This window comes from Paroedura picta, chromosome 3 (assembly GCF_049243985.1).
Source record: "Paroedura picta isolate Pp20150507F chromosome 3, Ppicta_v3.0, whole genome shotgun sequence".
NCBI lineage: Eukaryota > Metazoa > Chordata > Lepidosauria > Squamata > Gekkonidae > Paroedura > Paroedura picta.
The window spans coordinates 117,265,382-117,282,494 of record NC_135371.1 but is presented as its reverse complement, the minus strand read 5'-3'; the positions used below and the strand labels follow the sequence as shown (position 1 = coordinate 117,282,494).

The 17,113-nt window shown below is 43.3% G+C and overlaps 1 protein-coding gene across 7 annotated transcripts in view; it reads right to left on the bottom strand.

The window, feature by feature from the left end:
• The window catches only part of EVI5L (ecotropic viral integration site 5 like), a 57,944-nt gene that overhangs the window by 35,362 nt on the left and 5,469 nt on the right, over nt 1-17,113 (bottom strand). For all 7 annotated transcript variants that reach the window (XR_013229332.1, XM_077327297.1, XM_077327296.1 and 4 more), the window contains exons 2-5: nt 4,809-5,033; nt 3,134-3,323; nt 2,370-2,594; nt 77-151 (exon numbers count right to left, since the gene is read on the bottom strand). Coding sequence is in view for 6 of the 7 variants with exons in the window: in XM_077327297.1 (XP_077183412.1) it covers nt 77-151; nt 2,370-2,594; nt 3,134-3,323; nt 4,809-4,990 (672 nt within the window). In the remaining variant the exon portion in view is untranslated. The remainder of the gene's footprint in view (nt 1-76; nt 152-2,369; nt 2,595-3,133; nt 3,324-4,808; nt 5,034-17,113) is intronic.

Here is a 17,113-nt window from a genome sequence, read left to right as displayed (position 1 = left end):
TATAACTAGTTTAGAATTTTGGAGGGGCAATTAGCATGTGGGTTGCACAGACATTTGACACCACGTTAACACAAACCTGCATCAAAAGCAGTCCAACGATAAATGCACTGCCCTGGCAGTATCCAACCTCACGGTCCACTAGAGAGTAAGCCTGAAAGAGACAGAATCTTAAGCAAAAGAACATACAGGTCAGTATTACATAGAGCTCGTACCTAGCCAAGAAGACAGCATCATGGAACTCACAATGTTTGCTCAACCACCCAACTGCCAAGTCATTACTACAGAAGAAATATTATAATTAAGTGACAAATCTAGAAATTGTCATGAACCATGCGAGGCATTTGGTATAGCACAATGAGAAGAGAAGGTTTGGCAGGAGTATACAGCCCAGACTGACTTAAGCCCTGTCAGCACAAATGAGAAGAAATCATTTCAAGGAAAATGTGGCAATGGATGTACCATCTTCAGTCTGCCCTGTTTTTCATGTGGACCTCATCAAAGCCTGAGGCAATGGAAGGGATCAGCTATACGACTTCTGGAACCCATGCAAGAATTCTTAACGCTAAAAGAACACTGAGACCTCATCAGTAATCACTTATTGCTTATGAAAGTGAGCAGCTCTGTGTAGAGTCAATGAATGGGACTGGCAGAAAGAACAGCTAGCTACATTGAATAGTTCATACTGAAAGAATAAGCATCTAATGTGGCACACCAGCCTTATTTTTAGCTTCTCTAACTCCATTTTTTCTATACTTTCCATTATTTGATCATCTTCCTATAGTAACTTTAGAAGAATAAAGATATTTATTCAAATAACTCACCCTTCTACTCCCCCCATCCCATCACCAATCTAGTCTGACAAACTACATGGTTTTAATTACATCTCCAACACTACTGATCTCCTTTCTTTGGGGTTGCAGACAGAGGATAGGAATTGGAGAGAACCAATCACATTGCTGGCAAGTCACATGCAGGGTGCCACAAGGAGCAGTTCTCTTCCCAATCCTATTTTATATCTTTATGCACCTTCTTGCCCAGCTGGTACGGAGGTTTGGGCTGGGATGTCATCAATACGCTGATCACAACCAGCTCTTCCTCCTGATGGATGGCCACCCTGATTCAGCCCCAGACTCACTAGCCAGATGCTTGGAAGCAGTGACGAGATGGCTCAAGCAGAGTCACTTGAAACTCAATCCTTCAAAGGCTGCGGTTTTTGGTTCAGTAGGAAGGGTCCAGGAGAGAAAGTGCGACTACCCAACCTGGATGGGATGCAACTATTAGGAGCACATTCAGCCAGGAACCTGAGCATGATCTTCGATACCTCCCTCTCCATGGAGGAAGATACCTAGAGTGGCATGGCTAGCATTCTTCCACCTGCACCAAGCCAAGCTATTGGCACTCTACCTAGGTCCAGAACGTCTAGCTGCAGTGATCCAGGTGACGGTCACCCCTAGACTAGATTTCTGCAAGTCGCTCTACATGGGCTTACCCTCATCCAGAAACTACAACTAGTGCAGAATGCAACAGCCAGGATTCTCCCAGGAACACCCTGGAAGGCCACATCTGGCCCACACTCCAACAGCTGCACTGGTTATCAGTTGAATCAGCCTTAAAATTCTGGTAATTATCTTTAAGGCCATATGTGGTCTGAGCCCCAAGTACTTGAGGGACTGCCTCTCTTCCCATGCCCCCCCAACCCCCAGAGCATTAGGTTCTGTAAACAACATCAGGAGATCACTGGATCCTGAGAGGTTTGCCGTCCTCAACCAGGGCTAGGGCTTTCTTTGTCCTGGCCCCCACTTGGTGGAATGAGCTCCCAGAAAAGTTCAGGGCCCTGTGAGAGTTATAACCATTCTGCAGAGCCTGCAAAATGGAACTCTCCCACCAAGCCTTCGGTCGAGGCCAATGAACCAACTCCACCAATCAGAGCCCCCAAGGCCCCTTCCACCACAACCTGCACCCCACTGATGAAGAGCTGAACCACTGTACAGTTAAGAATAATACAGCTGAACATAAATCACAATGCTGTACTGTTAAATGTTAAATATTAACTTTTCTACTATTATAAGTTATACCATTAGAAATGTTATACCTTTGCAATCATGATGTTCTTTTTTGTATTGTATCACAAACTTCAATGGAAACTGCCCTGAGCTGAAAGGGAGGGCAGTATATATAAATATAATAAAATTAAAATTAAAAAATATCATACACTAAGGATATAGGAAGAGCCATAGCAAGATCAGAGTTCAGAAGAACCACATCAGCTAGAGAGTTGATCAGAAATTGAGCCACAAATTCATGAAAAGCACACCAAGTTTCAAAACTAAATGACTGTCGATGCAAGTTTACCAAATATGCCTACTTGCCTTCATGACATTAAAAAGAACTTCTTGGCCCAGGCTGTCTTGACCCTTAAAGAATTCATGTTCAGGGTATGTCCTGGCAATGTCCCTCCTGATCAGCTTTTCACAAGGAGATGACATCTTCAGTAGCTCTGAATACTGATTCTTGACAGGCATATCTGTAGCACTGCACAGAAGTTGCCAAACAATGGCGCGGAAGTGATGGGGAATTCCTTTTCTTATCAGCTCCTGAGGAAAGACAAAACATGTGTGCATGTGTGTGGCGGGGGGAATGACATAATGGGGCAGTTCCATGGCCCAAATCCTTTTCACACTACATACCCCAAGAAAAATGCCAATGTTAAACCTCTGGTATGAGCTACAGTGTAGAACAGATATGATGCAATCAATTCCAACTAAATTTATCACAATCACAGCATGCTGAGGTGACATTCTGAATCTGGACTTCCTTGAATGTATTTTCATAGGTTCTTCTGGAAGTATAAACAACTTCTTTAAATACTGAAGCATTGGGTACTGTAACCAGCCAGATACTGGGACTGGATTTCTGTTTTCTACCCAGTTCCTTGCCTCTACACACTCAGTGCATCACACCTTTCTGTGTACTTCTTTCTCCCTGTTAGAAGGTGCATGTTCTAATACTGCCTGCTGTTAAAATTCTCCTAATTGTTAGACACTCTGGCTATTACTGTGAAGTAGACCTGGAAAAAAACATTACAAGAGGTTTATTCAAGTAGTGGGATGGGAAAGACATCCACATTCCTCACCCTCAGCAGCTTTTCCTTCCTTTTTCGCCATTCTTCCCATTCATTGACAATCCGTCCCCACAAGATCCAAGTATCTTCCTCAAGATGACTCAAATTGGAAGAGGCAGAAGAACTGGAGACTAAAGAGGACCCACTGTTCCTTCGAGAACCATTCATGGAACGCATAGATTTGGAGTCTGCCTCAAGAAGCCTAGAAAATAAGTAGTTGTAGTATTCTCATCATTACAGATAAATTAGAAAGCCAGTCTTTCCTAGTTCTTCAAACCTTAAATGAGACTATCACCAAAATGACAGTGAGGGGGTGATGTCATGGGCAGAAATAAACAAAGTTAATAAGCAAAGCTGAAAAGGAAGCTGTTTTGTACTCAGCACTTTATAAGGTACAAGCATGTCTCATGGCTTCCACCTATGATGGAGAGGAGGATCCAGTTATCGTTATGTACATAAAACAAGAAAGATTGCTTGCCACATTTTATATCAGGGAAGTCAAAGCACATATGCCCTACTAGATGAACTTTTTGGATTCTACTGTGAATGGCAAGAACATATAACTGTCTTTTGTTATGCAGAGCAAAGATCTTCCATTGTTCTTGCAAACTGCTTGGACTCTCCATTTCTAATTGAAATCTTCTCTTCAGAAGACAGCATTTAGTACCAGAAAATTGAGGCAGATTCAGTTGTTTGTACAAGTTATTTTAGTGTAATTCCCCTGCTAAATTATTCTGTACAGAGTTTAACTCATAAAAACAGGGAAACCTGTTCATAGTATAGCAGAATTCGTTTAAGGAGTCCTGCTAACTCTTGGAAAAACTACTGCTGACTTTTCACCTATTTCTTACTTTGCTGCTTACAGCTTAAGCAGCTATAATAAAATGGACATGTAAATAAAATTTGCTTGAGGTCTGGAAAAATGCTATTACATATGAAATCATCCCTAACATTCCAAAACTGTCCCCAAATTCCACAATATGTTAATATATTCCATGCTGTTTTACAGTGGACCTTCCTAGCTCCTATCCCCAGAAACTTTTCTTATACATGAGCTATCTTGATCATATGGACTCAAGAAAAAAAGCCTTTGGGAAAGTCCATCAGGAACTCAATTTCTATCCCACCATCTATTTGTATCTGTATCAGTCAGTCCAAAAAACAGATTCACTTTCTGCACATCTGCAATTAGCAGTGTCAATCTATCATCAGAATGTTTCCCTACAATTTAATACAGCCTTTCTCAACATTTTTACTGTTGAAAAACACCTGAAACCTTCAGGCATCAAGAACCCCCAGAAGTGGTGCGATTGTGCAGAATATAGTTGGGAAGCATGGCTGTGCCTACCCGGGACCCCTCCCCTTAGTCCCATCACTGGCCATTTGGGGGGGGGGAATCGATGTGACCATATAGGGTCATATCAACCAATTTTATTAAGTTACACACACACACAAATATATAAAATTAACTCCCACCCATTAGGGAAACCTGTCCAGGGCTGTCAAGGCACCCCAGGGTTTCATGAAGAAAGCCTAATAAAATATATCACCAGAATGTGGATTAGGTATGCCATTTTTTTAGTTATACTATTCTGGGCATAGAATATGGCAAAACTGCATCCAACACAGCACATGTATTTCCCACTGGTCTGTAATAAAGCAGTACTTAACTCAGAGCACCTCTCACCTATTTTGTTCTTCCAGCTTTGCCAATAGTTCCAGCTCATCTGGGCTCAGGTTCTCAGAATCTGACGTGGGGGAACACGCAGGGATTGAGTTGACAGAAGAAAGTGCATCATGGGAGGAAGAGTCTGGGCTGATTGCGGGACTTGCCATTTCAGACAGTCTGAGACTAGCAGGGGTGTTCATTCAGAATTCTCAAAGTAAGTTTTCAGGAAGGTCAAAGTATCATCTAAAAAGAGGCAACATTTTTTTAAAAAAATAGTTCTTTTTACTTTTCTGTACTTAAGTCATTGCCACACATAATTAAGGGTCAGAGAGACCCAACTAGAACAGCATTGTTTTTAACAGCCAGCTGGATGCCTCAGGAGGTTAAACAGGGCATAAAGACATTTGAAAGGTATGAAAGGGTTTTGATTGATATCCTACTGCTTTTCCACAGAATTCTGAGAAGACCTGAATTCACCAAATTCCAGCCCAGTATTCATACACTGAACATCATAAGCAGGCAGGAAAAAACGAAGTTCCCATACATTTCAGCTTTTACAATGGAGACCATTAAGAGCTACACATTCAACCCCAGCATAAACTGAATACCCAAGTGTACCTCAGGTTCTCTTCTCCAAGCATATCCACACAATCCCCTTTTGGATTGCTTTTGGTTTAATGAATTGTCGAAGGCATTCATGACTGAGTCAACTGGTTGTGGTGGGTTTTCAAGGCTGTGTGGCCATGTTCTGGTCATTTTAGTCCCTGACATTTCACCACCAACTGTGGCTGGCATCTTCAGAGGTAGGATATGGCAAAATGGGAATCTCTCTGTGCCTACCTCTGAGGCCAACCAATTACTGTTGAAATACAAAGGATTAAAATTGCCAGACTATGGCCACGTAGCCCAGAAAACCCACAATAGGCAGTTTTGGGTTTAAATTGAGGGGAGTTTTTCTACCTCAGCAGGAAAACTGATGTATGTAATAGGGGCTGTTAAGAACAGAACAAACATTAGCATATTATCAGCTCTTCCATACTGAGTACCAACCAAATTCAGAAGCCAATCAAATCTCCTCAGATTCCAGTCAAGACCTCTCTATGGACAAAAGTTGACGTGGCACGCAAGAGAGAATGAAAGACAGGCTAGTGATTGCTACAACACCTTTTCCATGTGATTATCCTAAGTATGCTAATTCTCAGCAACAACATTTAGTACAGGCAGACAACAATACAGCCTATTCTTTTACTATGTATCAATATATTTAGACTCGACTCCTAAGTCTTTCCATTTGCATCTCTCTTTGTCCATTACTGAAAGGGTCCTCCACTGTGGACCATTGTTCCTCTAGCACAGGCACTGGTCTTGCATGAACAGGTGAAGGAACTTGACCCACTGAGGAGGATGGACTTTGCAATGGAAAAGGGTGCTGTGCAGACAGAAACAAGATTTAGAATTTCAAGCTTTAGAACTGCTGAAAATCTCAAGTCTATTAATTTTGTAATCCAGAAATTCTTCCATGTAGGACTCAATAACAATAACCCAAGCTTCTAAACATGTGAGAAAGCAGAACATCCAAGTATGTTCTCAGTCACATATGGGGAAGGCAGCACCAGGATGATCACAGCTTTTACTAATTGCTTGTTATGTTATTGTAATTGATTTAGTTTATTAGTCGGCCACTGGCCATTTCCAGCTAATTGACTGTACAGTACAAAAGTCAGTTGAAATTAAGACATCAACTGATAAAATCACAGGGAGTGATAAAAGTAATAAAAAGTTACACAGATAAAAGGAACCATAATGATTAGGGTTTTAATCCTAATTGCAAAATTTGGACCTGATTTTCCTGGCTGCGAGAGCAAACAGTGCAACTCTGTTGGTAACATAGGCATCAATATCAGACAATAAAAAGATCATATAGTCAGTTTTTGAGAGGCCTGAGGTGGTAGGGAGTATTCTTTTAATAAACTTGCCTCTTGGTTCATCATAGAGGGGGCAGTCCATTACATAGTGGGTGAGGTCCTCAATCAATCCCCTATCACATTTGCAGATGCATTCAGATAGGGGAAGATGGGAGAACCGACAACTACACACTGCTATGGGTAAGGATTGGAACCTTAAATGAGTAAAAGCCATCCTGAGTGTTAAGGATGGCAGACTCTCCAGATATGAAGATCTGCAGTGAATTCTCTTGAAATGTTTAAAAAGAGGGACAGCTCTGGACCGAGCAATTATATCACCAACTAGAACTACATCCATTTGATAGATCCATTTCCGGAGCTCCTTTACTGAGCTTCCAGGCCTGATTAGATCGTCTGGGATAGAGTAGTGTAAGATAATACTATTTATGTACTCTAGATGGATTCTATCAGTAATGGAAGTGAGCTCTAGGTTTTGACTGCTGATGACTTCAGAATTCTTTCGTGTACATTTCAGCCAGTTTTTCATGGTGATTAGTTTAACCCGTACTTTTATGGATGGTAGTCCCAGTTCAGCCCTCATAAGAGCCACTGGAGATCCTTTAGGAAGAGCTAAAATCCTTCTCATAAAGAGGTTCTGAATTTTTTCTAGGTTGTTACTCACTTGCTCATTTCAGCCCCAAATCTCTGCACCATATAGTATGGAAGATATTACTTTGCTGCCAAATAGTTTGATAGCGGGATCAATCAAGCAGCCTTCTTTTGAGAAAACAAATTTGACAATAGCCCTCATACTTCTCAGGGTAGCCACTCTCAAACTGGACAAGTGTGCCTTCCATGTTAATGTTTCGCTAAACGTTACACCCAGGTATTTGTAGGAGCTGCACTGTTCTATCCATGTACCCAGGATACTCCAGGAAAATTTTGGGGGGCGTTTCCTGAAGACCATCACCTTGGTTTTAAGATAATTTATGGACAGGCCCTGATCTTTACAGTATAAGCCTAGGTTGTCCCAAAGTCTTTTTAGCCCTATTCTAGTCAGTGATATCAGCACCATATCTTCAGCATACAGGAGGATAGAAATCTTGGTCTGGCAGATACTGGCTGCCATAAAGTGGGAGCCCTCCATCTTTCCTACCACCTCATTAGCTGGTAATCGCTTGTTATGTTGTTGTTAGGTGCGAAGTCGTGTCCGACCCATCGCGACCCCATGGACAATGATCCTCCAGGCCTTCCTGTCCTCTACCATTCCCTGGAGTCCATTTAAGTTTGCACCTACTGCTTCAGTGACTCCATCCAGCCCCCTCATTCTCTGTCTTCCCCTTCTTCTTTTGCCCTCGATCGCTCCCAGCATTAGGCTCTTCTCCAGGGAGAAGAATTAGCAATTACTAATTGCTAATGCTTCTTAAATCTTGATTACTAATGGTTCCTGAATCTTATTCCCTGAGGAGAGAAGTGCAGCTCCAGCACAATAACATAAGGTTAAGAAGTCGGGAAGCGTAACCTCAGACATACAGTCACCTCTGCATTGGATGATACAATGTATGTCTGAAGTTACTCTTCCCAACTTTCTATCTACTTAATCACCCACACAACAGAACAGGAGGTAGAATAACTGTCTCCCAGTTAAAGATGGATGAAGCTATTCCAAGCCACCAAAACAGAGTCCATCAAAATCTTATGGAAACAAATACTGAAAACAAAACTATGTCCCACAGACTGGAAACACAATCTACACTCCAGTTCCAAAAAAAAAAAGTTCTTGAATCTTATTCTTGAATCAATCTTGAATCAATAAGTTATTGAACCTTATTCACTGAGGTTATTAAATCATATTTCCTATTGGACCGTTGCATTAATTATGCATGCTCAAAAATCTGTTACCATATATGGAACAAAAAATGCCAAGTGTTCAAGCTGGATTCATGGAAGGAAGAGGCACTAGGGATCTTATTTCAAATTTACATTAGTTACTGGAGCATATGAGAGAATTTCAGAAGAAAATCAGCTTGTGTTTTCATAGATTACAGCTTTCCACTGTATGCTGTGGATCATGAAAGCCTATGGTTGATTTTAAATGAAATGGGTGTGCCACAGCATCTGATTATTTTGATGCACAATCTGTACTCTAGAAAAGAGGCTCCTGGATTCCAACTAGCAAAGGGGTCGGATAAGCATGTATTTTATCACTCATCCTCTTCAATCTATATGCAGAACACATAAGAAAAATTGGATTAGATTTAGATGACAGCAAAGTTATAACTGGCAGAAGGAACACTAACAGTTTGAGATATGCAGATGACACCATGTTATTGGCAGAAAACAGTGAAGATCTGAAACCACTACTGCTGAAGGAGGCCAAAGCAGGAAGTGCTGGAGGATTACAGCTAAACATTGAAAAGACAAAAGTAATGTCTGAGGAATTGCACAGCTTTAAGGTTGACAATAGGATGTGCAAGAAAAAATATTTATTTGGTTATACTGGTCAAAGAAATATTAGAATTTCCCAATATTCCCGAAACTCAATACCATTATGGTCAACTCAAATGTTTTCAGCTCCATTATATCCTACAGGGACCCTTAAAATCAATGGCAAATAAATCCTGGGGTATATTGAGTGGTCTGGGAGTGGTTTGAGGAAGAGACATCAAATTGCAGCACAGCTGCTGGAGCCTCTCCTCAAAAGAACTCCCAAGTTTCAAAACAACTGTAGGTACCCCCCCCCACATTGTCCATTGTTTCCAATGGCGAGGAAACAGCAAGGCAATACAAGTCCAGCACAACGTCCCACAGGCTCTCTACGGAGAAAGTGAAGTGGGGGTGTTGTGGTAGCAACAGAACCTCTGAAGTAATAAGTATGGGGGGGGGGGCATTTGTGCAAGGACAGCAGAACCAATGCAATGTACTAGTGCCCAGCAGCAGAACCCAGTGCCATTGTGGTAAATACCACTTCAACAGGACTGATGTCAAGCACGGAATCGCAACCTGAGCAAGGGGGAGGATGGCTGCAAGAACTGTAGGACTTGTGAAATAGTGTCAAGCAGCACAACCTAGTAAGGATGTGTCACTGGTGACCAAGATAAAGTTTATTCACACCATGGTATTCCCCATTACCATGGTATGGGTGTGAAATTGGAGTATACAAAAAACAAAGAGTATTCATAACATTAATGTTTTTCAGCTCCATTATACCCAATAGGGACCATTATAGTCGATGGTTCCCATAGAGCAGTGGTCCCCAACCCCCAGTCCGGAGACCGGTACCGGTCCATAGATGTTGGTACCGGGCTGCGGCTCCTCCTCGTCCTCCTCCCCGGCTGCTGCCTCGGAGGCTGCCCTGCCACTCTGTCGCCATCTCACCTCTGGTGCTCTCCAGTGGCCACCATGGCTGGGGCTCCCCCTTGGCATGGCACTGCACAGCTGCTGCTGGCAGCACTCCCCAGCGGGCGGTGGGAAGTGAGGGGTGCCGGCGGGAAAGCAAGTGGAGCAGGGGCTCAGGTGGCGACAACGTCCCTTGGCAAAACACTATTTGGGAATATTTTTGGATAAGATATTTTGGGGGTATTCTTTCAGCTCGGATTAGCTGAATGCAAAATTCCTAGTGTGAATGGAGATCAGACTCACTGGCCTGCAGTTTCCCAGGTGACCTCTCCTCCCTTTTTTGAAGCTTGGGATAACGTTCTACCACCTCTCCAGTCCTCCCAGAGGTCATAAAGATGGACAAGGGTTCCACAAGCTCTCCAGAAAGTTCTTCGAACACTCTTGGGTGCACACCATCCAGCCCAGGGGATCTGAACTCATCCAGTGCAGCCAGGTGCCTAACAACCTCTCTGTCCATGTTAACCTGCCACCCAGACACTATCCCTTGCCTACTACCATCCCTAGATGTGTCCAGCTGAGAAAACAGAAGACAAAATAGGTACTGAGCCTTTCTGCTTTCTCTCTGGCCTCTGTCAGAGTCTCTTCATCTTCACTCAACAGCAGGCCTATTGCCTCATTTACCTTATGGTTGCTCCTCACTTGTTATAGTGGGCTTCCCTGGCTAGTCTCAGCTCACCCCCAGCTTTGGCCTCTCTGACGGCTGACCCCCAGTGCCTAGTAACATGTCTGTCCTTCCCTCCATTTCTTGAACATTTCCTTTTTCTTCATTAACTCCTCCTGACATTCTCTGTTCATCCATATAGGCTTCTTGTATCCCCAGTCATGTTTCCATCTTGCTGGAATTGTCATGGCTTGAACATGCAATAGCTCTTGTTTAAAGAGAGCCCATCCTTCACTTGCTCCTTTCCCTTCCAGCATTCCAGTCCATGGAATGACTCTTATCATGTCTCTGAGTGTATTAAAGTCCACCCTATGAAAGACTAATGGACACATCTGACTACAAACATCCTTGGCCTCCCATCTTAAAATTCTAGGAGGACATGGCCATTCCTCCTCAGGTCTCTACCTCCTTCACCCCATCCACCAGCTCTTGCCTGTTGGGCAGTATTAAGTCAACTATGGCCAAATCTCTCGTAGGTTCTTACACCATTTGATAAATGAAATTGTCAGCCAGACAAGTCATAAAGTTGCCTGACTCTGGATGTTTAACAGAGGTTGTTTCCCAGCACACACCAGGGAAATTGAAGTCACCCATAATCACAAGGTCCTGTTGCCTGGACAGCCTATCAAGCTGCTGAAGGAGGGCAGCATCCAGGTCTTCACCCTGGTTAGGTGGAAAAGCAGTTACTGTATCAGATGCCAACCACTATACTCTCTGTTTTTCCTTCCCATAAGATATCTGAAGAAGTGAGCAGTGACACACAAAAGTTCAAATCCTGCCACAAGTGCTGTTAGTCTTTAAGGTCCTACTGGACTCTTTTTCTACTGCTATAGACAGATTAACACTGCTATCCATCTTGATCTACTGATACTGATGATTTACAAATAATTAAGGGACTGTTCTTGCCAAGTAGACATTCCAAAGTTTTCTTTGTAAAAAGATTACCCCACATCTTTTAGTTGACTAAGCTGCTGTACAAAAGCTCCCAAGGCTCCATTAAATGCATGTTTCCACAGTTAAAAATATTCCCTTAAGGGATTTACCCATTCAGTTCCCCCCCCCCATATTTTTGACATTATTGCAAAGAATCCTGAAGAACTGTACTTCTTTTTACAAATATACTTTTTTCTAGATGTTAGTACTAGTCATACAGAAGGTCCATGACACTAGGAACACTCAAATGTCCCCAATAACATTGACAGTGTGATCCTAAAAATGCTTTTCTAGGGTAAGCCCCACTGAACAGACCTGAGCAGGATTCTTTATAGACCTGCTTAAAAAGGTAATGTAAGTTTTTTGACTGACTGAAACAATGTTTCAGCATTTTGGATTATTAATAGAATTTCATCAGAAAAACTGGCAGAACATATCTACACTGCAATCCAAAAGCTTGCACGGTTGGTCCATAAAATTTGCACTGCCTTCATGTCTACAACAAACTGTTTCTAATTTACAGATGATTAACATATTCTGCAAAAGAAGCTCTCTCAAGGCTTCGTTTCATCACTTCCCACCATATCTTGTTAGCTACCCTCTTTCAGTGTATAAAACCAAGGCCAAATATATTACTGAACAAGGAAAAAATGAGGTTTGGGCAAGCAGGTCACCTTGCATGCATGGGAAAAGGCAGCAGAACCTTTATCATAAATATTTGCTCTTTTATGAAGTGGTACAACTTGATCTATGCAAACAACTTCAGCCACAGTTGAACTGTTTCCAACTACAGTTTCCAGCAACTTAGGCCTAGTCAATACATGCAGTAGCATGAGGTGGTAGAATGCTGAAATGGTAAAATGGATTGTAACATGACAGAATGCAGGTGAAATACAGTACTTCAAAGTGCAAGTTCCCCTGTGTTAATTCCTTAAAAACAGAAAACTAGCACAGCATATGAAGGTCTAGAATAGAACCCCTAATCTTGATGAGTTAATTTATACCCAACTGAAGTGGTACATCTCAGATTCACATTATCAGTTCATTCCGAGTAACAAGAAGCACAAAGCTAAGCAAGAAGTGAATGGTTAGTAACTGTTCCTGAAAGGGGGAAAAAACCAGAAAAGGCATCAACACGGACATGTGATTTAGGCATTATACAACTAGAATAGCATGTCCATACATGGCTTTATATTTTCCACAGTAATGGATGTTATGTAGAAACACAAACATTAGCTGCTGTCCATAAGCTCAGGAAAAGCTTTCTACCTCGCTACTGCAAATGAAGAGGAAAGATATTGAATTGTACTAAATCTACCTTCAAAACATTGGTTCTTTTATTTTAAAGAACATAGGAGAAACTTCCATCCTTATGAATAGTTAGAAATATATTCATAAAACTGGCTAAACTATGTACAAGTTAGCATATATAAAATACTAGCAGTAAAGCCCAGCGCAACCAGGAATACACCAGATGCTAGAACCGGGGAGGCCACCCTGACAGAGCCAGGGTGAGAGGCAGCAGCATCCCTAGCGCAGGTCATGCTGAGGCAGGCGGTGCACAGGGTTCCAGCTGTCCTGGCCTCACACCCCGTGTGGAATAGGGCTGGGAGGCATGCACCCCAGACACAGTGCCAATCCCACTCCCTAAGCAACGGGGAGACAAGCAGGAAGGTGGAATGGAGGCCTCCGGTGGCCCTTGCCCCTCACAGGACTGGAGAGGCCAGCAGCGACCCCCCCACCACTAGCAGCACTGATAGCGCCAGGCTGGGAGACAGCAGGCACCAACACTGCGCCAGCCACACATCCCTGGTATATCACCAGCTCCACTCTTGAGGCAGTGTGGAGGCCTTCAGTGGCCCTGGCCCCCAACACGAGACTGGGGAGATCAGCAAACCCCCCCCCCCATGGAAGCCCTGATTGCACCAGGCGATAGTGGCCCTGACACCATGTCAGCCCTGCTCTTGAGGCAGCAAGGAGGCCTTCAGCAGTCCTGGCCTAATATGGGAGTGGGGATATCAGTGACTCCCCCAGCAGCCCTGAAGGCACCAGGCTGGGAGACAGAAGAGGACCCAATAACACACGATCCCCACTCTTGAAGTGGTGGGGACACAATGTGGAGGCCTCCAAGCGGCTCTGACACTGAGTGGGACTGGGGAAGTCAGGACCCCTTCCCCCAGCAGCACTGATGGTGCTGAGCTGGGAAGCAGCAGCAGCCCCGCTTACCAAGAGAGGTGGTTGGACAGGTGGCACAGAGGCGTCCGTTGGGCCTAGATCAGCCAACACCACTCCCTGTGGTTACGGGGAGGCATGCATGCAGGAGGCAGCGTGCTGGCCCAGACTGGGGCCGGGATGCTGCACAGCAGCCTCGGCATGCAAAGTTTTTGAGGCCTCCTACAGCCACCCCAGCAAAGGGTGGGCTGCGGAGAGGGCTCTGGAGGCTGCCACTTCAGGCATGGTCTAGGTGGCACACACCATTTTCGGGGCCTTCTTCACTGCCTGGACCCTATTGGGCAGTGGAGGCCAACGTAAGCTGTCCAGGTCAGGGGCAGGTGGATGTCAAGCCACAGGCAACCTTAGAGGCCAAAAGCTTTCCTTCCCTTCCCTTCCTTCCCACTTGGCCAGCTGGGTAACAATCCCTCCCAGGCTATGCAAAAGCCACATGCTGGCACCACCCCAGTTGGGGCAGCACATGGCACTTACAGGGCCTCCGACCCTTGGGGCCTTCCTGCCCTACTTGCCAACAGGTGGTACCGAGGCTGGGGCCGAGCCACATTCCAGGATCTCCAAGCCTCTGAGCTCTTGCTCTCCAGCTGGTTTACCGTATGGAGGCAGACCAGTAGAACAAGTGGCTTGTTTTCCCGGTGGAAGTTGGAGAGGGAGGCAGCCAGGGCCGGGACAACCTATCTGATGGGCCATTCGTTCGACAGACAGCCAATGAAGTAGGCATTGAGTTGGTCACAAATTCCTCCCACAACCTGTCGCGTTTTATATATGTTATAGACTAGGCCAAAATTATTGCTATGACCAATGGAATAGATCAACCTGAAGTGGGTGTTTAGCTCAACTTATTTCCTAGTTAGAATAGGACCGGACCAGAGATAGCAACTTTCTGTGCTTCTGGGGGAGGTGGGGGTTGGTCAGAGCTCAGCCTTTTTCTTTCTTTCGTAATTTACCTGGAAGAGTTGCAGATGAATTCTATTAACAGAAGGAAAACTATTGTACTCATCTCTTATTTTGGACTGTTTGTGCTCGAAGACTTGAAATAATGTGGCACTTAAATTTCTGAATATTTTGAGCCCATAAAACTCCCTCCCTTTACAGAAAAAAAGGAATTATTATTATTGAATTTATTACCCGCCACTCCCGACAGGCTCATGGCAGGTTACAGAAGTCCAACTAAAATCCCATTAAAACGGACAGTCACAACACAATACAGTATAGCAGCAGCAACATGGCGGAACCCCCAACCCCTCCCCCATCCAACTTCAGAGGGAGGAGGAAGGAGAGACAAGAATCACCGGTGGCATTTAACATTGGGGGGGGGGGGGCAACTGATCTTCCTTCATTGCCCCAGCCTCAACCATAGACCTGGCAGAAGAGCTCCGTTTTACAGACCCTATTACACTCACCATTACTTTTTTCTTGAACTAAATTTACTGCTTTAACATAAAATATCCGGATTACAGATTTTTGCTGGCCTACCCCCACAGCAGACCTCCAACTCCCCATCATTCTGCTCTTGGGTACAGCCTGTGCACAGGAACACCTTTTTAAGGGGAGGGGGGAGCTTTCTGGTGGATTCATGTCACCTTGTGTAGCTTAACAGAGGCCTTGACAATCCTCAGGCACTAGAAGTCTGACCGTGATACTTAATATTTTTACCAATGGTTTTAGTATAGTGCCTCACAATGAGAAGAAAAAAGGTGATCATTTCATATTAGAATATTTTGATATATGGCATAAATTTACATGAGCATGAAGCTTTTGTCAGTGTGTTAACCTTAGACTATTCAGTGAAGGTGAACTAATTAATTTCTTCATCAGTTATCTCCTATAGTGGCCCCAAGTATTTGTTTAAATGGAGCTTTTAAAGCAAAAAGGAATTATCAGAAATAGAGGAAAAGTTAGGTTAGCAGTGACTATCAGGGGGATCCCAAAATTTATTTATGTACAATACTTTTGTTACAGCTTGAATCAGTGAAGACATTAGGTTTAGAAAATATGGCAATATAACACTTTAAAGACAGAAAATTAGTATCTGCAGTAAAATAAGAATCCTATGTCCCTATTCAATCAGGGGGTGGGGGTGGGCATTATTGTGAACTTGTGAAAGAAACATTGTGGCTTTTCCAACCATTCTCCTCCCACAGGATGTAAAGACAAATCTAGACTGTAGGTCTATCCTTTATATCTGAGGTGAGGATTTACAAACTGAATTTCTAGTAACACAATAAGCTGCGTCAATAAGAAATATGATGGCATTTCTCTGTGTATTGTTGTACATGGAAGCTGTCTCACTAAGGTTAAGACATCAAAAGTTGGTTCGAAGCGATATGTACTCACTCAGTTTGGCAAAGGAAAACAGTTTCCTGAAAGGTTTGCAAGAAAACCAGCAGCTGCCATTCATCACATCTAACTATATAGATCAGATACTGCAGCTAGTCAAAAAACAAAGTACAATTCTGAATGGACATGTATTTAGTATTAGACACATTTCTATCTGTGCTTTCAGGCTGCAATGTGAAATATGCATAAAAGCAATCAGGTTTATAACACCTAACATATTACTTTAAACACATCACCAGAATTAGATGCTTTGTGATATGCTCATATGCATGATGTGGGTCCAATATGCACACCGGACACTATGGTTACATAAGATGCTTCCTTCAAAGTGTAATCATAGTAACTGCATTGTTGTGACATACTTGACCTGATATTAAGAACTTCAAACAACATCTAAGAACTACTATTGTTGGAGAAATATATCTCTGAATCAAGCACTGTAACAAGATTGTTTTCCTTATTCATGGTTGTACTTTTTATTTTTGCTGTCAAGTCACAACCAGCTTATGACAACCCGGTAGGATTTTTGAGGCAAGAGCCACCTAGACTAAGGTGACCAGATTGTCCCACTTTTGGAGGGATATCTGGGGGTACCTGGCAAATTGTACTTATGTTGAAATGTTGAAAATATATATTGCAATATTATTTTTGCGTTCTATGAAAAATTTTGTTGCTCCATATAGACCAAATTTTTAATCAAGAACCCCAGTCAATGGTGTCCTGCTTTACCAATGTTAAAATCTGGTCACCTTAACCTAGACCTCACTGGTAATCGCCCATCCAGGTATCAGCCAAGACCTGATGAAAGTGGGTTAGCCTGTGCTATCCAGGCCAAGGCACAAACAAGCACAGAATGC